The sequence below is a fragment of the Phocoena phocoena genome, chromosome 14 (assembly GCF_963924675.1).
Source record: "Phocoena phocoena chromosome 14, mPhoPho1.1, whole genome shotgun sequence".
NCBI lineage: Eukaryota > Metazoa > Chordata > Mammalia > Artiodactyla > Phocoenidae > Phocoena > Phocoena phocoena.
Genome location: NC_089232.1, coordinates 66,537,988 through 66,564,036, shown reverse-complemented (window position 1 = coordinate 66,564,036; position 26,049 = coordinate 66,537,988). Strand labels below are relative to the sequence as shown.

Below are 26,049 nucleotides of genomic sequence, written 5' to 3'. Positions count from 1 at the left end.
ACAAGCCTGAGCCTGAATCCCCGAATGCCTTTGGTAGAAATCTGGATTTCTGTGTACTGGGTTTTCTACAAGTGAGTTTGAAATTCTGTCTTTTGTTCTCTCTGTAGCTACAAAGTAGCTACAGACTTGATACTCCTTCTCTTGCATCCTGGAACCCTCAAAACAAACATTTTGTGGGGTAGGATTTCCTTTCCAGGCAGAACCTCTCTTTAAGAAGGGAAGTGGCAGTCGGCTTTGTTCCCATTTCCTTCTAAGGAGAACCACCACCAGTGTCTATATTTGAATAATATTAAACAGTTTACAAAGTATTTTCACATTTATTATGTCCTCAGACTGCCCCAGAATCTCAGTGGGGTGGGCAGGGCTGGTATCATAAGTTCTGTCATATAAATGTAACTAATCTAAAGTCATAGAATTAATAAACTGTGTACTGGATGTGAAAACAAAGGTCTCCTAGTAGCTAAATGTTCCCTTGCCTCAATTCCACATTGTCAGAGCCTTGCCTCAGGCCACTCAGGCCAGAAGCAGGCTCAAGTCTTGGACAGAGGCCCCCAACTCTTAGCTCAGTGCACATCTCATCAAAATGTAATAAAAGGGGAAGAGAAACTACAGGCAAATAGACCTAAGTTTGTAGCCTAGATCTGCCCTTCCTGGCTGTATGACTGTAGGTAAGTTCATTTCTTTGGAACTAGGTTTTCTCATCTGTAAGTTGGGGATATTGACTTCCTTCAGGGAGGTTTTGTGAGGATTAAGTAAGTCAATATAAATGAAAGCATGGGGATTGGTTCTCTATAAATATTTATCAAATTGGGAAAAAGGAAGAAGAGGGGCCTTCCTGCCCAAAGTGTCGTCCTCTTCACACTTGCCACATCATGGTATTTGAAAGTCATTCCTTTGGTAAAGACTCATCTCCTCCAAAAATGGAAATAATGATCAGTCATACACACCTTAGTGACACCCTTCAGCCTTTAAGCAGATTTTTTTAAAGAGGATGTAGGAGAAACAAGCACCCCAGGGTAACAGGAGACCTGGAGAGGATGCCACGTGACAATTACCCTTTTATAGTAATGTGGGTAATGCAATGCAGCTTTAATGAGCATAATGTTGCCATTAACACATCTACATTAGGAAGTTTCATATCAAGTATTTCATACATGCCTCCTAAACACTTGTCAAATCATCATGGTCAAAGACCATAGAAACCGGAAATGGCCTTAGAGATCACTCCACCACATCTCATCTAAAAATGACAAGTCTGAGGCCCATAAAGAAGGACACTTTATGATTCTGGAGAGAACTATAAGAAACCACTGAATTCTGATGCTGTCTGGGAACAAGTGTTAACAGTGACATCCAACTGCTTAGGGAGACACTGACTCACCATCAGTTCACACAGACCTGGAACTGCTACCCAAAAGCTGAGAGCTGAAGGGGTTGGTTAGGGAAGTCATTGCCATGTCACAGGCGGAGCCACAGATGCAGCAAGACCTGAGGGCAACAGTGGTGGGGAGAACCCAGCCACTGCCCTCCTGACATCCAGCCTTTCTCCACACAATGCCAGAGCCAAGAGCAAGATTCGACAGAAGCCCATTCTCCAACCTCATGTCCACTGTTTACCTAACAGCGGCTCGACTGAGTTCAGTCAATCTCCTCCTGACCCAGTCAGATGACTATGCACACACAGCCATGATCCCAAGCATACCCCCTGAGATGGACTCTATTATTGTCCTGCAAATATTTAGTCTCCCCTCTCCATCTTCCATGGGAGAATATACTTCCCTGCCCCACTGATGTTGGCCTAGCTTAGTATTTCCTTTGGCAACTGGAACGTATGTAGAAGTGGCAAGGTGCCAGCTCCAAGCAGAGGCTCTCAGAGCTCTCTTGCACTTGTTTCCTCTGCCATGAGAATATGGAGGCTCAGATAAGAGGTGTCCCTTCATCCTGCATCCCAGAATGAGAAGATGCGTGGTGCAGATCTGAACCTACTGACAGTCTGGAACTGACAGTACCAGCCATCCATGGAACCAACAGGCAGCATGAATGAGAAACACATAAATGTTGTAAAGCAACAAGAGTTTGAGGTTATTTATGCAGCATAACTCAGAGAAAGATTTCTACTACACCCTTCATTTGCTGATTGTGATTCCTGAATGAAGAGATATGCCTATTTCCCTCTCCAATAATAGCTTCTGATAATGTACTCTGCACTAGACCCTATGTCAAGTGCTTTACAATCATTAGTTCATTTGATCCTCACAATGATCTATAATTGGGATATTGTCCCCATTCTATAGATGATAATTTGAGGCTGAGAAAACCTGAGGGCTGAGAGCTGAAGGGATTGCTCACATAAATGATAGATAAGTGGCCTGTCTGGGACTTGGAACCAAGACCACCCCTTCCACCACCAACACTCCAGACTGCTTCTAGGGGCACTGATGGAATTCAAACACATAGAAGCCTATATATCCAGAACCTCTCCCCTCCTCCCACGCACACATTATTTCCCAACAGAATATAATCTTTTTTTTATTTTAAATACGCTCTTGAGAGAGAGAAAAAATGACTTGCAGATCTTCAAGATAATCTAAGCAACCCCTCAGGCCCATTTTTAAAAGCAAGTTGAATTTTGAGCCTTCCCAAGGTTGACACGGTCAACTCCATCATGCCCAGAGCCAGGTAGACCCAGCTCTCATAAAATCTTCCAGTCCATTCCCCAGTAAGGCACAGCGGTGCCTTGTGATGGCCATAATGCTCCTCCCCTTGATTTACAGCCCCATCTATTCTGGGCCACTCCTGATGGGCTGTTCTCATCCCCTGCTGCCTGACAGCTTTAGAGATTCTTCTCAGGCCATAATTTCTGAATATTTCCACCCCTCCCCTTCCCTGGCTCTGGAATTTCAGCTATTTTCCATTCAGAAAAAGGTTGCTCCACTTATTCACAGCTTCATGGTTCTTTTACATTTATTTACTGCTCAGCCACCATCCTGATCAGGTATTTAAAGATAAGCCTGTCTGCTTCTGACGAGTGACCCCGCTCCTTTTTCTCATTGCTCTGAGTTTCTCTTTGACAGACTCAATAATATCATTTTATATATTTGCAGGCTTCCAACTCATTCCATTTTTCTTTTCCTCTATCAAATGAGATAATGGATTCAGAAAGGCCTGGGAACTTATAAAGGGGTATATAAATATTAGTCCTTTGCTATTGTTGTGGTTGTTTTTATAACTAACAACTTCCCAAGTTCAATTCACTGTGGTGAAATGTTAACTCTCACTGCTGTGAAGGTTTCCAGATTCATTCTCAGCTTCAAACAAACAAAACACCAGGTTTGAGGCTGTCCAGGTCTGAATTCTCTGGTGTACAATGTTGCCTATAATAAGCAGGCTGCTGCCCAGGCTTCAAGCTTGCTCAGTTACCTAGAATTCTGTTTTCATGATATCTGTAGTAATAGGAATTAGCTCATTTAAATGAATGGAGCTTATTAAATTTCAAGAGCAGTAGCTCAAGAAGTTGTTTACATGGGGGAGATCATGGATCTAAAAGAGCTGGGTTCAAATTCTGCTCTGCCATTTATAAACGAAATGACCTTGGCCAAGGTAACTTCTCTGAGCTTCCATTTCCTCATCTGCAGTCTTTCCCTAGACTGGTATGAGGACTAAATTCAATAATCCTATAAAAACCCTTAGTGGAGCACCTGGCACATGACAGCCATCCAATAAAAGCATGTGAGTAATAATATTAATAAAGAAATGGAAGCATAGAAGTCACTGCAAATAGTTTAAATGCTCATAAGCTTTCAGGCTGGAAGGGATATCAATGACCTGAACTCTTTTCTTATAGTAGAAGATCAAGGAGCCCAGAGAGAATTTAATTGTCCTGATCTGCAAGCTCTGAGAACAGGGGCCACTTCTGTCTCTGTCCCCTTCCCCGTGCCTGGCTCACAGTAGGCACTCACTGAGTATCTGCATTGTGGAAGGTGTTGTTGGACTCAAGACAGCAGCACAGCATGGTGGTTGACGGTGGGTGTTGGGGTCCAAGAGCCCTGGGCAAGAGCCCTGCCCTACCACTTGGGTAAGTGACTTAACCTCTCTAAGACTCTGTGAAGTGGGAAAAGTGTACGTACTTCCCTCATAGGGCTGCTTAGGAGGGTTATATGAGAAATGGAGGCAAAAACTAACTCAAAACAAAACAAAACACAACACAACAAAAAAATAACCAACAAACCGTTAGGTCTTAAACTCTCAATAACTTATCTAAGATCATCTAGTTAATTAGTAAGAGACTTGAGAACCCAAGTAGCATGCCTTCTACTCAGGATATTTTCTTCTAAAATTAAAAAAATCAGGGTGCTCTAATGTTATCTAATGCTTCATTCTTATTCCTAAGCACTTTTTTTTTAACGTTTTTATTGGAGTCATATTGCTTTACAATGCTGTGTTAGTTTCTGCTTTATAACAAAGTGAATCAGTTATACATATATCCAAATATCTGTTCCCTTTTGCATCATCCTCCCTCCCATCATCCCTATCCTACCCTTCTAGATGGCCACAAAGCACGGAGTTGATCTCCCTGTGCTACGCAACTGCTTCCCACTAGCTATCAATTTTACACTTGGTAGTGTATATACGTCCATATATACACTACGACTCTCTCACTTTGTCCCAGCTTACCGTTGCCCCTCCCCATGACCTCAAGTCCATTTTCTACTAGGTCTGTCTTTAATCTTGATTTGCCCCTAGGTTCTTCATGACTTTTTTTTTTAGATTCCATATATATGAGTTAGCATATGGTATTTGTTTTTCTCTTTCTGACTTACTTCACTCTGTATGACAGACTCTAGGTCCATCCACCTCATGACAAATAACTCAATTTTATTCCTTTTTATGGCTGAGTAATATTCCATTGTATATATGTGCCACATCTTCTTTATCCATTCATCTGTGGATGGACACTTAGCTTGCTTTCATGTCCAGGCTATTGTAAATAGAGCTGCAATGAACATTGTGGTACATGACTCTTTTTGAATTATGGTTTTCTCAGGGTATGTGCCCAATAGTGGGATTGCTGGGTCGTATGGTAGTTCTATTTGTAGTTTTTTAAGGAACCTCCATACTGTTCTTCATAGTGGCTGTATCAATTTACATTCCCACCAACAGTGTATGAGGGTTCCCTTTTCTCCACACCCTCTCCAGCATTTATTGTTTCTAGATTTTTTGATGATGGCCATTCTGACTGGTGTGAGATGATATCTCATTGTAGTTTTGATTTGCATTTCTCTAATGATTAATGATGTTGAGCATTCTTTCATGTGTTTGTTGGCAATCTGTATAACTTCTATGGAGAAATGTCTATTTAGGTCTTCTGCTCATTTTTGGATTGGGTTGTTTGTTTTTTGATATTGAGCTGCATGAGCTGCTTGTAAATTTTGGAGATTAATCCTTTGTCACTTGCTACATTTGCAAATATTTTCTCCCACTCTGAGGGTTGTCTTTTCATCTTGTTTATGGTTTACTTTGCTGTGCAAAAGATTTTAAGTTTCATTAGCTCCCTTTTGTTTATTTTTGTTGTTATTTCCATTTCTCTAGGAGGTGGGTCAAAAGGATCTTGTGATTTATGTCATAGAGTGTTCTGCCTATGTTTTCCTCTAAGAGCTTGATAGTTTCTGGCCTTACATTTAGGTCTTTAATCCATTTTGAGTTTATTTTTGTGTATGGTGTTAGGGAGTGTTCTACTTTCATTATTTTACATGTAGCTGTCCAGTTTTCCCAGCACCACATATTGAAGAGGCTGTCTTTTCTCCAGTGTATATTCTTGCCTCCTTTATCAAAGATAAGGTGACCATATGGGCGTGGGTTTATCTCTGGGCTTTTTATCCTGTTCCATTGATCTGTATTTCTGTGTTTGTGCCAGTACCATACTGTCTTGATTACTGTAGCTTTGTAGTATACTCTGAAGTCAGGGAGCCTGATTCCTCCCACTCGGTTTTTCTTTCTCAAGATTGCTTTGGCGATTCAGGGTCTTTTGTGTTTCCATACAAATTGTGAAATATTTTGTTCTAGTTCTGTGAAAAATGCAATTGGTAGTTTGATAGGGATTGCATTGAATCTGTAGATTGCTTTGGGTAGTATAGTCATTTTCACAATATTGATTCTTCTAGTCCAAGAACATGGTATATCTCTCCATCTGTTTGTATCATCTGTAATTTATTTCATCAGTGTTTTATAGTTTTCTGTACACAGGTCTTTTGTCTCCTTAAATAGGTTTATTCCTAGGTAATTTATTCTTTTTGTTGCAGTGGTAAATGGGAGTGTTTCCTTAATTTCTCTTTCAGATTTTTCATCATTAGTGTATAGGAATGCAAGAGTTTGCTGTGCATTAATTTTGTGTCCTACTACTTAACCAAATTCATTGATTAGCTCTAAGTTTTCTAGTAGCATCTTTAGGATTCCTATGTATAGTATCATGTCATCTGCAAACAGTAACAGCTTTACTTCTGCTTTTTTGATTTGGATTCCTTTATTTATTTTTCTTCTATGATTGCTGTGGCTAAAACTTCCAAAACTATGTTGAATAACAGTGGTGAGAGTGCGCAACCTTGTATTGTTCCTGATCTTAGTGGAAATGTTTTCAGTTTTTCATCATTGAGGACGATGTTGGCTGTGGGTTTGTAATATATGGTCTTTATTATGTTGAAGTAAGTTCCCTCTATGCCTACTTTCTGTAGGGTTTTTTATCATAAATGTGTGTTGAATTTTGTCGAAAGCTTTCTCTGCATCTATTGAGATGATCATATGCTTTTTCTCCTTCAATTTGTTAATATGGTGTATCACGATTGACGTGTGTATATTGAAGAATCGTTGCATTCCTCGTATAAATCGCACTTGATCACAATGTATGATCCTTTAATGTGCTGTTGGATTCTGTTTGCTAGTATTTTGTTGAGGATTTTTGCATCTATGTTCATCAGTGATATTAGCCTGTAGTTTTCGTTTTTAGTCACATATTTGTCTTGTTTTGGTATCAGGGTGATGGTGGCCTTGTAGAATGAGTTTGGGAGAGCTCCTCCCTCTGCTATAGTTTGGAAGAGTTTGAGAAGGACAGGTGTTAGCTCCTCTCTAAATGTTAGATAGAATTCGCCTGTGAAGACATCTGGTCCTGGGCTTTTGTTTGTTGGAAGATTTTTAATCAGACAGTTTCAATTTCAGTGCTTGTGACTGGTCTGTTCATATTTTATATTTCTTCCTGGTTCAGTCTCAGAAGGTTGTGCATTTCTAAGAATTTGTCCACTTTTTCCAGGTTGTCCATTTTATTGGCTTATAGTTGCTTGTAGTAATCTCTCATGATCCTTTGTATTTCTGCAATGTCAGGTGTTACTTCCCCTTTTTCATTTCTAATTCTATTGATTTGAGTCTTCTTCCTTTTTTTCTTGATGAGTGTGGCTAATGGTTTATCAATTTTGTTTATCTTCTCAAAGAACCTGCTCTTAGTTTTACTGATCTTTGCTATCGTTTCCTTCATTTCTTTTTCATTTATTTCTGATCTGATCTTCATGACTTACTTCCTTCTGCTAACTTTGGGGTTTTTTTGTTCTTCTTTCTCTAATTGCTTTAGGTGTAAACTTTGGGGTTTTTTTGTTCTTCTTTCTGCTAACTTTGGGGTTTTTTTGTTCTGCTAACTTTGGGGGTTTTTTGTTCTTCTTTCTCTAATTGCTTTAGGTGTAACGTTAGGTGGTTTATCTGAGATGTTTCTTGGTTCTTAAGGTAGGATTGTGTTGCTATAAACTACCCTCTTAGAACTGCTCTTGCTGCATACCATAGGTGTTGGGTCGTCATGTTTTCATTTTCATTTGTTTCTATGTATTTTTTGATATCCTCTTTGATTCCTTCACTGATCTCTTGGTTATTAAGTAGTGTGTTGTTTAGCCTCCATGTGTTTGTATTGCTTACAGATTTTTTCCTGTAATTGATATCTAGTCTCACAGTGTTGTGGCCAAAAAAGATACTTGATATGATATCAATTTTCTTAAATTTACCACGGCTTGATTTGTGACCCAAGATATGATCTATCCTGCAGAATGTTCCATCAGCACTTGAGAAGAAAGTGTATTCTGTTGTTTTGGGATGGAATGTCCTATAAATATCAATTAAGTCCATCTTGTTTAATGTATCCTTTAAAGCTTGTGTTTCCTTATTTATTTTCATTTTGGATGATATGTCCATTGGTGAAAGTGGGGTGTTAAAGTCCCCTAGTATGACTGTGTTACTGTCGATTTCCCCTTTTATGGCTGTTAGCATTTGCCTTATGTACTGAGGTGCTCCTACGTTGGGTGCATAAATATTTACAATTGTTATATCTTCCTCTTGGATTGATCCCTTGATCATTATGTAGTGTCCTTCTTTGTCTCTTATAATAGCCTTTGTTTAAAATTATATTTTGTGTGATATGAGAATTGCTACTCCAGCTTTCTTTTGATTTCCATTTGCATGGAATATCTTTTTCCAACCCCTCACTTTCAGTCTGTATGTGGCCCTAGGTCTGAAGTGGGTCTCTTGTAGACAGCATATATATGGGTCTTGTTTTTGTATCTATTCAGCCAAGGTATGTCTTTTGGTAGGAGCATTTAATCCATTTACATTTAAAGTAATTATTGATATGTATGTTCCTATTACCATTTGCTTAATTGTTTTGGGTTTGTTATTGTAGGTCTTTTCCTTCTATTGTGTTTCCTCCCTAGAGAAGTTCCTTTAGCATTTGTTGTAAAGCTGGTTTGGTGGTGCTGAATTCTCTTAGCTTTTGCTTGTCTGTAAAGCTTTTAATTTCTCTGTCAAATCTGAATGAGATCCTTGCTGGATAATTTTGGTTGTAGGTTTTTCCCTTTCATCACTTTAAATATGTCCTGCCACTCCCTTCTGGCTTACAGAGTTTCTGCTGAAAGATCAGCTCTTAACCATATGGGGATTCCCTTGTATGTTATTTGTTGTTTTTCCCTTGCTGCTTTTAATATATTTTCTTTGCATTTAATTTTTGATAGTTTGACTAATATGTGTCTTGGGGTGTTTCTCCTTGGATTTATCCTGTATGGGACTCTCTGTGCTTCCTGGACTTGACCAACTATTTCCTTACACATATTAGGGAAGTTTTCAACTATAATCTCTTCAAATATTTTCTCAGTCCCTTTTTTTTTCTCTTCTTCTTCTGGGACCCCTATAATTCGATTGTTGGTGCATTTAATATTGTCCCAGAGGTCTCTTAGACTGTCGTCAATTCTTTTCATTCTTTTTTCTTTATTCTGCTCTGCAGTATTTATTTCCACTATTTTATCTTCCAGGTCATTTATCCATTCTTCTGCCTCATTTATTCTGCTATTGATTCCTTGAGGAGAATTTGTAATTTCATTTATTGTATTGTGCATAATTGTTTGATCTTTAGTTCTTCTAGGTCCTTGTTAAACATTTCTTGTACTTTCTCTATTCTGTTTCCAAGATTTTGGATCATCTTTACTATCATTATTCTGAATTCTTTTTCAGGTAGACTGACTATTTCCTCTTCATTTGTTAGGTCTGGTGGGTTTTTACCTTGGTCCTTCATCTGCTGTGTGTTTCTTTGTCTTGTCATTTTGCTTAACTTACTGTGTTTGGGGTCTCCTTTCCACAGGCTGCAGGGTCATAGTTCCCGTTGTTTTTGGTGTCTGCCCCCAGTGGCTAAGGTTTTTTCACTCGGTTGTGTAGGATTCCTGGTGGAGGGGACTAATGCCTGTGTTCTGGTAGATGGGGCTGGATCTTGTCTTTCTGGTGGGCAGGTCCACATTTATTGGTGTGTTTTGAGGTGTCTGTGGCCTTATTATGATTTTAGGCAGCCTCTCTGCTAGTGGGTGTGGTTGTGTTCCTGTCTTGCTAGTTGTTTGGCATAGGGTGTCCAGCACTGTAGCTTGCTGGTCGTTGAGTGGAGCTGGGTCTTGGCGTTGAGATGGAGATCTCTGGGAGATTTTCTTCGTTTGATATTACATGGAACTGGGAGGTCTCTGGTGGACCAATTGTCCTGAACTTGGCTCTCCCACCTAAGAGGTACAGCCCTGATGCCTGGCTGGAGCACCAAGAGCCTGTCATCCACACGGCCTCGTCCACATTGCTGCGGGTCTCCCTGCATCGGCCGAGGGCCTGGCAGCTGTGGCGCAGCCAGACTGCACTAAGCACTTTTTTGTTGTTGTTTTGCCATACGCAGGCCTCTCACTGTTGTGGCCTGTCCCGTTGCGGAGCACAGGCCCCGGACGCGCAGGCTCAGTGGCCACGGCTCATGGGCCCAGCCGCTCCACGGCACGTGGGATCTTCCCGGACTGGGACACGAACCCGTGTCCCCTGCATCGGCAGGCGGACTCTCAACCACTGCGCCACCAGGGAAGTCCTACTAAGCACTTTTTTAAATGCAGGATATTCTTTGACTTTCAACTCCCTTTAAATTCTCAAGTATTTTGCTTTTCCATTTAGAGAAAGACAGGGAACTATCTAAGTATGGCAGTGTGTTAAACACACACACATACACACAAACACACACTCTGCTTACACATACTCCTCTTAAAATGCGCTTTTTGGGTTAGTATTTTCCATAGAAAGATATAGTATTTGCTTAACAATCAGTGGAAGCCATAAAACTCTAACATTTCTATCAGTGGTAAAACCTCAATATGTCAAGTCATATGCCCAGGCTCTTTTCTGAAGACTTAATATCAAGGTGTCATCATTATCCATAATACATTATTGAGTCAGATCTTAAAACTTAATGTGGCTTTTATGCCTGGAGATAAGGCAGGATTTGGGGTTGGCAAGTTACAGTGGCACACACAAGGACTGCTGGTTGAGCCTAATTCTCTAGGATGATTTAAAACCTTAATAGCCCTGAAATTTATTATTCAGGATAGCCTCCTCCTCGCCATTTTGCACTGTGAATGAGTGACAACCTAGGAAGGCAGACAACACTGGAGTGAATCGGGGTTCCATTAGGAGATCTTTTTTTTCATTTTGAAAGACACAATGTGAACAAGGGTTAAAAGACAAAGCTTTGCTCTAAAAGAGAATGGGCTGTGAGTTGAAAGTTATATGACTGGAAGTCTTGGCAGAGAGACAAAAACTGATAATGGAAGGTGCAGCTCCAAGAATCCCTATGCTGTGGCTGTCAGCCTGGCTAAACCGTGGTCCAGCTCCTGTACCATTCCTTCAGAAACCTACTGGGTGACTGGTTAAATAATGTGGAAAAGAAATCATGGTCTTTGTAAATGAGTATTGCATGACTGGTCATGGTTTCTTACTTTACTCCTTCTGGATAATATTTGCATCTTAATAGTACTTCCAGAGGCTTAATTCAGGAGGTCCCTCACCATGTTAATTGTGAGCCTCAATCCGGTTAATTACTGGTTTATCAGCAGGTTATTGGCTATTGGCTCTTCTAGGAGTTTCCTTATGGCCAATGGGCATTTGAAAGGAGGACCACAGGAGTGAGCCAGTGGCTTTCCAGTATTGCCAATGGCAGGAGTGAAAAGCGGGGGCTGGCTACAGGTTATGGGTCTATGGCTTTCCCTGGCCTTCTATGCATTTCACAGGCATTGTGTTTGGTGCCAGAAGATTCTGGCGTATGTCTCTCCATTGTAAGGGGCATAAACTAAATGTCCCATGGGGGTCCACAAACTGTTCCCTGCAGTGGTATTATGGGAGTGGCAGAGGGGATGCAAGAAGACAGACACTGCCATAGAAACAGCCGGGCAAGGCATGCAGTCACAGCTCTGAAGTAGTAAATCCCTCTTGAAGGAGGCAGGGTGGGGGCTATGTGTCTTGGAGGAGTTGACATTTAAGCAGAGACTTGAGATATGAAGAGCACTGCCACAGGTGGAGAGGAATGGAAAGGGCACCCAAAAGAAGAAATAGCTTGACAAAAGCACAGAGCTGTGATGGTGAATTGGGTGTCAACATGAATCAAAATGTGTTGCCCCCAAACTCTTATGTTGAATGCTTAAACCCCATGTAAAAAGACGTGAAAAAAGAGGGAAGAAAAGTGAAGGGAAAGAATACAGAAGACCTAGTTTCTATGTTGTTGATTCCCAACAGTAGATCCACAGAGAATCTCTCTCCCACACCTTCCCCTGGCTCCAGGCACACCCAGAGTTGTCCATCTCCTGCCGCCACCAGTAGCAGAACCGGTCCATTTTACCCAGTGAGCCCATTTTGATTCCTTCTTCCAGGTTTTAGGTTTAAAAGCACAGGGAAAGACCACATTTCTAACCAAAGATGGAAGAGAAAAGGGTTTCTTTGAAACTGATCAAATGCAATTAAGGCAGAATGTACAATTCACATACCTTTGATTAACCTTTACCTAGAGAGAAATGATTGGTGATTAAGAATTAGATGAGGTGAATAATTATATCAGGAATCTGCCTTTGAAGAAATCTCTTTCAGCACTAGAGAAAAAGTTGATAAAAAACTATCATGGCTGTAATAGTGCCTTTTAAGGAGAATAATTAACTTGTAATAAGAATTTTGGCCTTGACTTAAGCCCTGTAAAATAACCCTTTTTCATTAACTTCAAGTTCAATTAGCATCAATAATGACTGTTCATTTAGAAGTAACCACAGCATCAAGCTTCCTGATGACTGAGCCTGTGACTGCTCAGATTCCAGCTATAAGGCCCTTAGCCTTTGCTACCAAAGGAGCTGCACAGCCCCAAAGTGGGAAGCTTGGAGTGGACACATTGCAGGACAAGGGAGAATTTGGTTCTCTGAAATATGGAAGTTTCATATGATGCTGAAGTTTGTAGGGACAAAAGAAGAAGGAAGAAGAGGAAGATGAGGAAGAAGAGAGAGGGGGAAGGAGCAGCCACTGCCATCTGCAATGGTCTACTAAACCTAATATTTGATGTCCAAGAGCCCATGTAATAGCATGACAGTGAAATTTCTCCTATCTTCAGCTGAGTTGAATTGGTAATCCAGACGTTCTCTGGGATTGTCCTAAGTGAAAGGAAAGCACCCCTGCAAGATATGACCCAGAGGGAATCAAGAGCCTAATATGAAACCTTCTGCCCTTTCTGTAACTCCAAAAATTAAAAATGATATGTGACTAACCAGCAGGCATTTTCCCCCTTCCTTCTTGCTAAAAGAGCCTCAACTCTGATCAGGTTTGGGATATCTATGTACTTCAAGAGCACTGCTCTAGACCTGGGAGATGACTACTGAACAGTTTAAGCCAATGGTTATTAAAATGTGGTCCCTATACTAACAGAGTACTTGTTAGTAATGCAAATTCTCAGGCCCTACCCTAGACCTACTGACTCAGAATCTCTGGGGATGCAGCCCAGCAATCTCTGTTTTAACAAGCCCTCCCAGTGATTCTGATGCAAGTTCAAGTTTGAGACTATGTGAATTGTGTTATTTCCTCTTGATTTAGGCACAGTCATGTGAGGTAGCCCTAACAAATGGGACACAAGGGGAAAACGACTAGCAGCCTTTGTAAAAGTTTTCCATTCTCTTATGAAGGAACAAAGGACAAACTCTGCCCTTTTTCAGCTTCATGTGAAGGTGCCTGGAGCTTCTGCAGCCACCCACCCTAAGGAAGGCAGAGTGGAAAGACAGAAAGGACCTGGGTGCTCCTGTGCTCCTGCCTTTCCACGTGCTCCTGAATTAACCAACCCTAGAGACACACCAACTCTTGACTTCTCATTATACAAGATCGTTCAGCTACTTTTAGTTGGGTCTTTTTTACTTGCAGACAAAAGCATTTTAACTGATTTCAATGAGAATAAGCATAATCATGGTACAAATAACATCTAGAGAGGCACTTACCACGTGCCAAGTGCTGTGGTGACTGCCTCATGTGCAGCATCTCAGTTCATCTTCACAGCTGGCCTTGCCTCCTCATTGACCTAAAATCCTCACTATTAGCAACACTTTGCTGGAAGGCTGTAGTCAACATGCACTGACTGACCTGGGAGTGCTTTGAGGGGGCTGGCCCACTCCAATTTCCCTGTCTTGCCCAGATAATAGGTCTTTCCCAGATACATCTACCCTAAGGGTAAGCCAACTCATCCATTCATTCATGTATTAGATTTCAGAGGAGGAGAAAAAGGTAAGGGGAGGAGAGCATCTGCATGGAGTGCCACCCAAGGGATGTCACGAAAATGGGCTGCCTAATAGAGAGCTCTGGACAGCTGATGGCTGTGGACCAAAGAGTGACTGTGTAGTGGACCAGGGCAGGTGGCCAGGGCCACACCTCAAGCCGTCCTTGCCTTTTATCCCCAGGAACTTGTTAGCTTCTAAGGACTGCGGCCTGCTCCTCTCTCTTCCACACTCCTTTATCCTTGGCCCATAGTTCTTAAATATCCAATATTTAAACACATTTTTTTAATTTTAAGGAAATTTCAATTTATTTACTTCAAAGTAATTTCCTAGCACCCACTTTGGTACCTTGTATGTAGTTGGTACTTCTATCAATGTCTGTCCACAGTCAACATGATAATCAGAAGCTGTAATGCAGCCAAACTGTAGTATCCACATGCCCTTGACCAGGCTCCACAGAAGGTCAACGAAAAATATACACAGGATGCCCTGAAAAACGAAGGATCTGGTGCTGTATTTCCTTACCACTCTGCCTCATCTTTCAACCTGTCCACCTCAAGAGAGAATTGTAAGGAGAGAAGAGGGCATCCCACTATGATAGGTAAAGGAAAAACAAAAGAGAAAGCAGGAAGGAGAGAGGGATGGGGAATGAGTGACCTAGCTGAGGAATGTATGGATCTGAGAACTACTGGATTCTCATCCTACCCCACAGGCTTCTGTAAAATTACAATCAAGTGTCTTTTTTAAAAAATAATTTTTGCTTATAATAGGGATGGAAAGGAAGCACAAGCTTGAAACAAGAAACATTCAGGCTTAGAAAACTAACCCCAGTTAGGGGATCCTAATCCCAGTTCAGTCACTTACTAATTGCATGATCTGGGCAAGTTACATAACCCCTCAGAGCCTCATTTGTGAAACAGAGATTAAAATATCCATCTTTTGCAGCTGTGAAGATTAAATGAGAGAATGATTATAAAGTGCCTGGCATATAATAGATGTTCAATAAATGTTAGCACCGTGTGTCTTTATTTCTCCAACTTCCTCCTCCTCATTATTACCTTATGTAAAGTCAAGTAGATACTCTCTGTACCAGGTAATGCTTGAGAACATCTAAGCAAATTGCTGGGAAATTTTTCTCTTTGAAGGGGAGGAAGAAGAAGATAAACTAAAGAAAATTCAACTTTGAGTGCTGTATCTGCTATTTGTGCAAACTCAGTTCAAACCACAAATGAAAACTGAGTGCCAGGAGAGGAGTCCCAACTTCAAGTCCACCCACCAGGTCTGAAAACCCTACTTCATCTGATTACATTATTTGCCAAGCAGCTCTGTCTCTTGCTGAGAATCACTGCTTTTCTTAATAAAAGCTGCAAAACAAACAATGGGGCTGTCCAGGGAACTGAGAATTTAGCTCTTTAATATTTCCTCCCATAAATATAAATGGTTGTTTTCCTCTAGAGAAAGTCTGTATCCCTCTGATCTCTGAAGGATTGGAGAAGGTGCCAAGAGGATCGTCATATTTTCTGGTAAACATTCCCGATCACCTTAATCTCTTCACTGACAATCTTCTGATCTGACAGAAATAGAGGTTATTGTGTCCCTCAGTTTATAAAGTATTAGGGGAAGGATAAGTGGATCAGAGAGAAGAACAGAACACAAAAATCATCAGGGAGACAGAAGGGAGGGGGAAAGGGAGAATTACTTTTAATACAGTTGCATAATCCATAATTCAGCAAGCTTTTCATTTCTCTTATCTTCTAAAAAACATGAAATTAAGCCTAAGCAAAGTGCATAATTTATGAGTCTCTGTGCTGATGATTCCCAAATCCCCATGCCTAACCCTGACTTCTTATATGAGTTCTAGTCCCGCATTTCCAATTGCCTACAGAATGCTGCTGCCCGGAACTGGCTACCATCTCAACTCCCCATGCGCCACCGGAACTCAACTCTTCCTCCCAAATTTCTTTTCTCCCCCAATTCTTCTTTCCTATCGAATGATAGGAAAATTGTTATTCTAATCTTACTGGTAAAAAGTTCTAGAAAAACTTGGATTCCTCCCTCTTTTGCCTCTGACACCAAAGTCTGTTAAGTTTTTCTGGAGTCATCCTTTTCTCCACCATCCCACTTTCCAAATCTTCCCCCACCCTCCACCCCAGATTACAGACTCCAGTCTCTACATACTAATCCAAACTACACACCATTACCAATTTCATTTTCCTAAAATGCTATTCACATCAGACCTATTGATGGCTGCCTATTTCTTGCCATGCGGAGGTTAAACATTCTTACTTGCTCTCCAAGGCCCTCCTGTCATGTCCTGATCCCATCTTGTCCATCCAACTGTACTTTCCCACACAACATTTCTTCTCCAAACAGAGAAGTCCCAGTAGAGCATGAGGATCGTATTAGGTAATCCAGGAGGACTGGTTGAGTTAATCAAACTTAATTGAGCAACCTTCACTCCATGCTCCATGTTCTATGCTCCCCACTTGGAGTGGTCTCCTTCTTTCATCCTGACTATCCAAACCCTACTCATCTCCAGGACCCATCAAGCCTCAGCTCCATCAGGAAGTCTCTACTCACTAACCCCCTACTCACTGTTCTTTGCTCTAAGACATTTAGCCTTTACATCTACACCCTCTTGTATCATTTCTAATAGTTGGTGTAATGCTTAATAGGGCTTTCAATTTTACAGAACACTATTCTACATATATAATCTTATTTGAGCCTGTCAACAACCCTGTGAGATTGGAATCATCCCCTGCACTTCACTAGGACTCAAAAGAGCTTAAATGAAGATCATGAAGCTAATTGATGCTGGTGTCAAGTCTTGAATCTCCAACTTTTGACTCCAAATCCCATATTTTTGGTCTTCCTTATTGAACTATAAGTTCTTTAAAGTCAGGGACCACATTTTACAATTATTGTCTTTTACCCTATAGGACTTTACAAAGTTCTAAACACACAAGAGGTCTCTATGATTATCTGCTGAATGGAGAACAATGTTAAAGAAATAGCCAACAGGCTATTAAGAAGTATAGGCTTCCCTGTGGTCCAGTGGTTGAGAGTGTGCCTGCTGATGCAGGGGACGCGGGTTCGTGCCCTGGTCTGGGAAGATCACACATGCCACGGAGCGGCTGGGCCCGTAAGCCATGGCCGCTAAGCCTGCGCGTCCGGGGCCTGTGCTCCGCAATGGGAGAGGCCACAACAGTGAGAGGCCCGCATACCACACAGACAAAAAAAAGGGATATAAGCATGTATTCTTCATGCATTGGAAGAATTAATATTGATAAAATGACCATGCTACCCAAGGCAAAATATAGGAAATCCTTATCAAAATACCAATGGCATTTTTCACAGAACTAGAACAAATAATTTTAAAATATGTATGGAAACACAAAAGAACTCCAATCACCAAAATGATCTTGAGAAAGATCAGAGCTGTAGGCATCACGCTCTCTGACTTCAGATTATGCTACAAAGCTACAGTAATCAAAACACTATGGTACTGACACAAAAACAGACACATAGATCAACAGAACAGAATAGAGAGCCCAGAAATAAACCCATGCACTTACGGTCAACTAATCTATGACAAAGGAGGCAAAAATATACAATAAAGAAAAGACAGTCTCTTTAATGAGTAGAGCTGTGAAAACTGGATACCCACATGTAAAACAATGAGATTAGAACATTTTCTCACACCATATACAAAAATAAACTCAAAATGAATTAAAGACCTAAATGTAAACCAGAAACCACAAAGCTCCTAGAAAAAAACATAGGCAGAACACTCTGACATAAATCATAGCAATATTGTTTGGACCTGTCTCGTAAGGCAAAGAAAACAAAAGCAAATATAAACAAATAGAGCTAATTAAACTTAAAAGCTTTTGTATAGCAAAGGAAACCACTGACAAAATGAAAAGACAACCTACTGAATGGGAGAAAATATTTGCAAATGATATGACTAATAAGGGGTTAATACCCAAAATGTATAAGCAGCTCATACAACTCAATATCAAAAAAACAAATGAGTCAATTAATAAATGGGCAGAAGACCTGAACAGACATTTTTCCAAAGAAGACATACAGATGGCCAACAGGGACATGAAAATATGCTCAACATCGCTAGTCATCAGGGAAATGCAAATCAAAACCACAATGAGGTATCACTTCACACCTGTCAGAATGGCTATCATGAAAAAGACCAAAAATAACAAATGCTGGTGTAGATGTGGAGAAAAGGTATATTAGTTAGAGGTAAACAATTCTTATCAAAATCTGCTAGTTACCAACATATAAGAATCAGAGAAGGTTATCATTTCCTATCACTGCTCTGTGAAATTCTAATTAACCCTGCAACTGTTTATAGAAATAGGATCTTCCCAGTAATGCTTCAAAAAACCAGCCCTGGAAATAGGTTTGAATCATAGAATTTTAATAGGAAAGGGATAGTAGAGATTAGAACTCACTTATTTCACATGACAGAAACTACAACTGAGAACGTTTAGGTGATTTGCCTAGGTTCAAATAGGACAAGTCAGCATATCCTAAAATGAAAACATAATCCCATGACTCCTGGTCCAAAACTCTCTTGCCTCCTTCCACTGCCTCAACTTACATAGGTTTTCAAACTTCATAGTTAATTATAGAAATAAGGACTTTTTCTGCTATGAAAGTAAAAGATCTTAGAGTGAATATCTTAAGAGTTTAGAAATAATCTTCATGACTTAATTAAAATTATTTGACGTTAAAAAAGAAACAAAGAAAAGATTTGCTGGATCCATATGGAACTCTTAGGAAATGCACTATGGGATGGCACTGATTTTCTGATGACTTTAGCTCTTTGAGCAAATAGGCTGCTTTAGTCTACAACATTTACAGCTTTCTTTTGGGTTCTTTGCTTAAATGTATTTTATAAAGGATAAACTCTAATTTTGAATACAGCTAAATTTCAGCAAAGATGATATAAAAAAGAAGGAACAAAAAAACAGTTTTTTTATTAATAAAACAACAATATTGTTTTATTAATAAAACAACAATACTAAAATAGAAGATAATAAATAATATTTTCAGTCCTTTAACCATGTGGCAGGTGCTGTACTAAACTCTTCTTTTAATTATCTCATTTACTCCTCATAAGGACCCTATAAAGCAAGTGCTATAATGATCTCTATTATTACATAATCTCTATTTTACAGATGAGACTTCCAGGAGCAGAAAAATGTTATTGTCTCACTACTTTATGAACTTCTAAGTTCTGGAGTTGAGTACCAGAACCAGAACTAACTTCAGATTCTATTTGCAATGCAAATGATGTGTCATTTCAGAAGTAAACGGGTTAACTAATGTTCATAGTTATTTTTTTTAACATCTTTATTGGGGTATAATTGCTTTACAATGGTGTGTTAGTTTCTGCTTTATAACAAAGTGAATCAGTTATACATATACATGTTACCATATCTCTTCCCTCTTGCATCTCCCTCCCTATCCCACCCCTCCAGGCGGTCACAAAGCACCAAGCTGATATCCCTGTGCCATGTGGCTGTTATTTAAAACAAAAAACACCTTTCAGAGCCTCTACTCTAAAAGGGACGCTGCTGCTTCTGATGATAATTGAGTATGAGGTAGAGTAAAGAATGACACCCTCCACAGGCTGAAGGATTATATACTTCTATCAGGATTTACACAGCTGGAGCAAGATAATTCTCCCTCCTTCTGTTTTAACAGTAAAACATCTTTCGTAAAATGGGGATAAGTGATTCAAGTAAAAATGCATATATATAATATTTTGTATTTAATCAAAGGACAGGACATGTGGATTGTAGGTCTTTCTCTGGAATGCTACCAAACCACACCACGCAGATATAAAAAACCCAAACACAATTTTGTGTCACAAAATACTTTCTTGATATTATCAAGTGTTCTCATTACTTATCAGGAATCACCACTTCATTCTATTCTGATTTTTCAGAATGCTTTTTCAAAACATTTTCTGTTTTCTTAAATGTAAACATCACTGCTTATGCTGGTCCCTTAAAAGTGTTTATGATTCTCATTGGTCAGAATCTTCATGTAAATTATACTTAAGTCTAAACTATGTTTCTAAATATTTAAGGACATAAATAATCTCTAGCCATCCTGGCTGTCATTTTAAGCTATTTGACATTTATTGTTCTGAAGAGAAGAAAGGTCAGATGTATTAAATCTGCATTTGTACTTCTTGACATTTTTCTCCAACCAGAGTCTTCCAAACTATGGTATTAAGACTAATACTATGAAAGGAAGGAAGGAGGGTAGGAAAGAAGGAAGGAAGGAAGAAGGAAGGAAGGAAGCAAGGGAGGGAGGGAAAGAGGGAGGGGAGGGCTGAGGGGAGGGGACTAGAAGGGAAGGAAGGAAAGAGGAAAGGGAGAAAGGGGAGAAACCTTTCCCTGTAGCACATTTCTGACCTTAGCTGCCCATTGTGACACATGAGTATTCAGTGCTTTCCTCCTCAGCTGCATTTGTAAAGCAGATGTGTGGGTTCAGAGGGGCTGGAGCATGAAGGGAAAGGCAGGATCTGTGGAATGGGAGGGGATGCATGGCTTCGTGATCTATTTAGCATGACCTTTGCTCATACTTCATGGAATGGATTGAAACCATCTGTCCCCACTCCTGGGCTCTCCATCCTACATCTCTGCGTGGCCCTCTGCACATCTGTCCTCTCTCCAGTCACCCCTGCCTGTGGTTCTGCCCATTCCTACCTCTAAGCTGCAGTATCACAAGGATTCCCAGTTAAGAGTCTCAACGTGCTCCACAATGATCAGATCACAGCAGCAGAAACTGTCCTCATCTGAAGGACACCCCTTAAGAGGAGAAGGCATCAGGAGGAAAGAAGCATAGTGAGCACTCTGAAACCCAGAGTTTATGAGGAAAACTGACAAGGGAGGCTAGAATGTCTGTTTTCTTCACAGCATTCATCATCTTTTCTTATTATATATGTATTTGTTAATTTGCACACTCAATACGCTTCCCTCCACAGTCTATAAACCCCATGAGGGCAAAGCCTTGGTCTGTTTTATTCATTGCTATCTGTGCATCACCTACCACAGTGTCTGATAGTCTGAAGCTGCTCAATAATTATTTGTTGAATTAACAATTTAAAAAAAAAAGAAAAGAAAAAGGTGAGAAAAAGGAAGAGAAAGAAAAGAAGGAGGAGACAAAGGAAATTATCCAGCATATGTAGGATAACTGACTTTAAACATTTAAAGGGCCCTCATATTGGAGAAAGGACACTACTTGGGGAACGAATAACAGTCACAAGTAGGAGCAATAAGACATAGTGATTATAGGGGCAGAGTTAAACTGGTTGCAATTCAAATACTGGGTCCTTCTCTCCTTAGCTATGTGACCTTGGCCAGTGACTTAACCTCTCTGAGACTTAGTTATCTGGGAATAACTAATAAAATGGGAATCATAATAAAATCAACCTTACTGTGTTAAAGTGAAGACTAAATACAGTAACCTGTAAAACTGTTCAATGGTAGCTGTTACCATTAGTATTAAGTTATGGAGGAGTAGAATTCAGCCAGTATTAAATATTTTTCCAACAGATCTGTCCAGCAAGCACAGGGCAGCCTCATAAAATAGTGATTCCCCATCCCCCAGACATATTTTAAAAGATGAAATGGCAGTAACACTAGTAAAGAAGAGACTGCAGAAGCAGACAGAGCCTGGATGGAATGGCATCTGAGGCCTGTATAAGAGTCTGCAATGCCTAGATTGAGTGGTCTTGCTACACAATTATCCCCTTTCTTTCTGGTACCTGAAGCTTCCTTTCTCTTTAGCTTTTCCCCTTCTGATTTTCAACATTAAGAAGTTTATCTATCCTTCACACACCCTTTCTTCATTCTGCTAAACCCTCTAACATCACGGACATCTCAGTCTCTTTCTCTTCTCTTCTTCCTTTCACAGATAGACTCCCTGAACTACTACGTAAGCACATTTTGCTCCAATTTCTCAGCACTGCCTCTAAACTTCCTTGTGCCTATGACTGCTCTCCAGAAGGCTCTTGGTCAAACACAATGACCTTTCTACTCATCTATGGAACATCTGTCTCCCTCAGTTTCCATGACACCACACAATCCAGCGGCCTCTCTTCCTTCTTGTAACAAAGTTCTTTCTGATAACATCATTGACTCCATTCTACTGCCTAATTCTGAGCCTTCTTAAATCTTAGGTGTGACCTTCCTTCCATGTAAATAGCTCCCACATCCATATCTTCTGTCTGGACCTCTCACTTGTTCCTGTTTCCACTCCACATCTCCATGTGCATACCAGATAACCTGATCCTCAGATAGATGCTCACTACAACTGCTATCATGCTAGCCACTCTCCCCCAGACCAGATCCTCATTCTAACTGTCTGCTTTATCAGTAACACTACCAGTCTACAGCGTCCCTGGCCCAAAACCTTAGACCTTTGACTTTTTCCTATTTGTTTCCCTCACATCTCGGTGTCTCTGAGTCCCTCATTCCTGAGCCAGTGGGACAGCCTCTCAGGGCTCAGATCCAACTACCAGCCCTCCCTGTGGTCCAGGCCTGAAACCCATAACTAAACTACATTTCCCAAAGAATCTTCAGTCAACGTGCAATCAACATGCATCACCCCTTCTCAAGAACTGAACACTTTCTGATTTCTTCAGCATCAAATGTAAATTCTTGACTCAATAAGGCAGTCCCACATCCAATTCAGAGTATCTGACTCAGTACCCATCCCCTCAACCCCCAATACTCCTTAGACCTTTCTGTTTCGGCTAGTTCTACTTTCTTAACACACACACACACACACACACACACACACACACACACACACACACACACCCCACAAAGTCAGTCTGTCTCTCTTTCTCTCTCTAACCAGTTGTTCTTCCTCTGGGCATTATTTTCTGTTATTGCCCCAACTTGAAAGGTCCTTTGCCCTTCTCTTTTTCAAGTCTAATTACGTACTCACTCCAAGACCTCTCAAATCACCTCCTTCTGGATGTTTCTTCTAACTCACTTCTATCGTAATCCCAAAAGAAAACCATCATTCTCAGTAGATATCCTTTGACTTGACTCCCTGCCAAAAGGTAATAAGTTTATTCTTTCTAAAATTTCAGAGGTATAATTTCCTGTCTCAGAGGAACTTCACCTCTCCTATCATGCACTGAACAAGTGGAGCTCATCAGACTGTAAAGGAACGGTTTTGGGGATCTGGAGGTACAGATTGAACCTGTCCCTAATCACCCCAGCAGGAACTGACCTCTCCAAGCCTCCACTGAACCACTATAACCACTTGTATCATTTGTCCACCATTCAAGTGATACCTTTCACTGGAGTTATTTATTAGCATGGCTTGTCTGCCTTTTCTCCCCAGCTAGTTGTGAACTCCTCCTGGGAGAAAGAGATTGTATTTCATTCAACTTGGTAAGTGCTCAGTACAAAAACAAACCAATAAATAGCATTTCCTCAGGCAAAAGTCCAAACTTACAGGTATCCATAAAAAGAATTCCTTTGTCTGATTTCTCTTTGGTGCGCCCTCTCATCTATATCTATATGTGTTTTATCAACATTTTCTCTAGTGCTGAAAGAGATTTCTTCGAAGGTAGATTCCTGATATAATTATTCACCTCATCTAATTCTTAATCACCAATCATTTCTCTCTAGGTAAAGGTTAATCAAAGGTATGTGAATTGTACATTCTGCCTTAACTGCATTTGATCAGTTTCAAAGAAACCCTTTTCTCTTCCATCTTTGGTTAGAAATGTGGTCTTTCCCTGTGCTTTTAAACCTAAAACCTGGAAGAAGGAATCAAAATGGGCTCACTGAGTAAAATGGACCGGTTGTGCTACTGGTGGCAGCAGGAGATGGACAACTCTGGGTGTGCCTGGAGCCAGGGGAAAATGTGGGAGAGAGATTCTCTGTGGATCTACTGTTGGGAATCAACAACATAGAAACTAGGTCTTCTGTATTTTTTCCCTTCACTTTTCTTCCCTCTTTTTTCACATCTTTTTACATGGGGTTTGTTTCTCTGGAAACAAACCAATATGACTCTGATCTCCAAATTCATCATACAGATGCCCAGCCATGATGGAGTACTCAACAAGCACTGGATTAGCCCTTCTGTCATAAAAATCTGTTAAATTATAAAAAGCTGACAAAATATACAAAAAAAACTGTTTCTATTGGATAATCAGTAGCACAGGATTATAATCCTTGAGAGAGGGAAAATAAAATGTGGTAGGCCTTAGCACTGCCCTGATTTTCTGCCTGGAGGCATTTACCACACCCTGATACAGGAAGGATAGATCCAAATAGAGCAAGGTGGTCTCACAGGCCTGAGGTAATAGACAGCAGAGTTTGGGAAGGCTGATGCAGCTTGAATTATCAGGGAGCAAACCAGAGAAGGAACATCTAGATGGAGAGAGATAAAAACACTCCAAAAAACTGCACAGGGGTCCCCTTGAGTCTTTGGCTGAGTATTAAGTTGCATTCATAGGATGAGATTACACAAGGCTGGGTAGAGAATAGTTACCAGGAAAAGAACATCTCTGAGGGAAGTGCAAGCTGAAAAACTTCTGCAGCTCACACAGAACTGGGAAATGTTTAAGTGCTTAATAACCAGAGTAGAAAACCTCATTGAACACTTAAGCCTTTCAGTGCAGACCGTAGAAAGGCCAAATCTTAAGACAAAATCTAAATTGACCATAGAATAAAGGCTCCTCTAAACTCCTTTAGTAAAACTTGACAATAATCCTCAAAAGTATCACATTGATGGGCAAGTAAATTAACTGCCTGGCAAACAAAAGTTAACAGTCTTTAAGTGAAGACAACAAAATCCACATACTCAACAATGTAATATTTGTAATATGCAACATCCAATAAAAAATTACTAGGTATACAAAGAAGCAGGAAAATGTGACATTTAAGCAAGAGAAAAACTGGTCAATAGAAACAGAAATGACAGAAATAATTTAATAAGCAGAAAGTAACTTAAAAATTATAACAGTCAATGTTTATTGAGTGCTTATTATGTGCAAGGCACTATTGTTTTAAGAGCTTTAGGTATTATCTCATTTATTCTCACAACAGCCCTCCAAGAGAGATAATCTCTTTGTACCATTTTGAGGAAACTGAAGCCCAGAAAGGTTAATAAGTAACTTGCCTACGATCAGCCCAGCTTCTAGGCATTAAGGCTAAGATCTGAACCCAGGAAGTCTGATTCTAATGGCTGTGCTCTTTCCCATGGTACCAGACTACCTCAGAAAGAACTTTAAAGCAGCTATTATAAATATGTTCGGGACTTTTAAAAAAACATAAACATAATGAGGAGAGAAACATAAATGGAAGTAGATATTTTAGAGCTAAAAATATATATAATATCAAAACTGAAAATATATTAGATGGGCTGGTTTATCAGCAGATTAGACGCTGTAGAAGAAAAGGGAATGAACTTTGGACTTCCCTGGTAGTGCAGTGGTTAAGAATCCACCTGCCAATGCAGGGGACACAGGTTTGAGCCCTGGTCTGGGAATATTCCACATGCCATGGAGCAATTAAGCCCGTGCACCACAACTACTGAGCCTGTGCTCTGGAGCCCGTGAGCCACAGCTACTGAGCCCATGTGCCACAACTACTGAAGCCCGTGTGCCTAGAGCCTGTGCTCCGCAACAAGAGAAGCCACCTCAATGAGAAGTCCTCGCACTGCAATGAAGAGTAGCATCCACTCGCTGCAACTAGAGAAAGCCTGTGCGCAGCAATGAAGACCCAACGCAGCAAAAATAAACAAATAAATAAATACATAAATTTATTGTTTAAAAAAAGGGAATGAACTTTAAAACAAGCAAAAAAATCTATCCAGACAAAAGTGGAGAGAGAAAGAGGGCTGAAAAAAAATTAACAGACCTTTAATGAAGTGTGGGAATACATTA

The 26,049-nt window shown here is 40.3% G+C and overlaps 1 protein-coding gene across 1 annotated transcript in view; it reads right to left on the bottom strand.

Moving 5' to 3' along the window:
- Positions 1–26,049, bottom strand: part of ALK (ALK receptor tyrosine kinase) — a 746,244-nt gene that overhangs the window by 703,703 nt on the left and 16,492 nt on the right. The window contains exon 2 of the mRNA XM_065890834.1: positions 14,536–14,540. Coding sequence (XP_065746906.1) covers positions 14,536–14,540 — 5 coding nt within the window. The remainder of the gene's footprint in view (positions 1–14,535; positions 14,541–26,049) is intronic.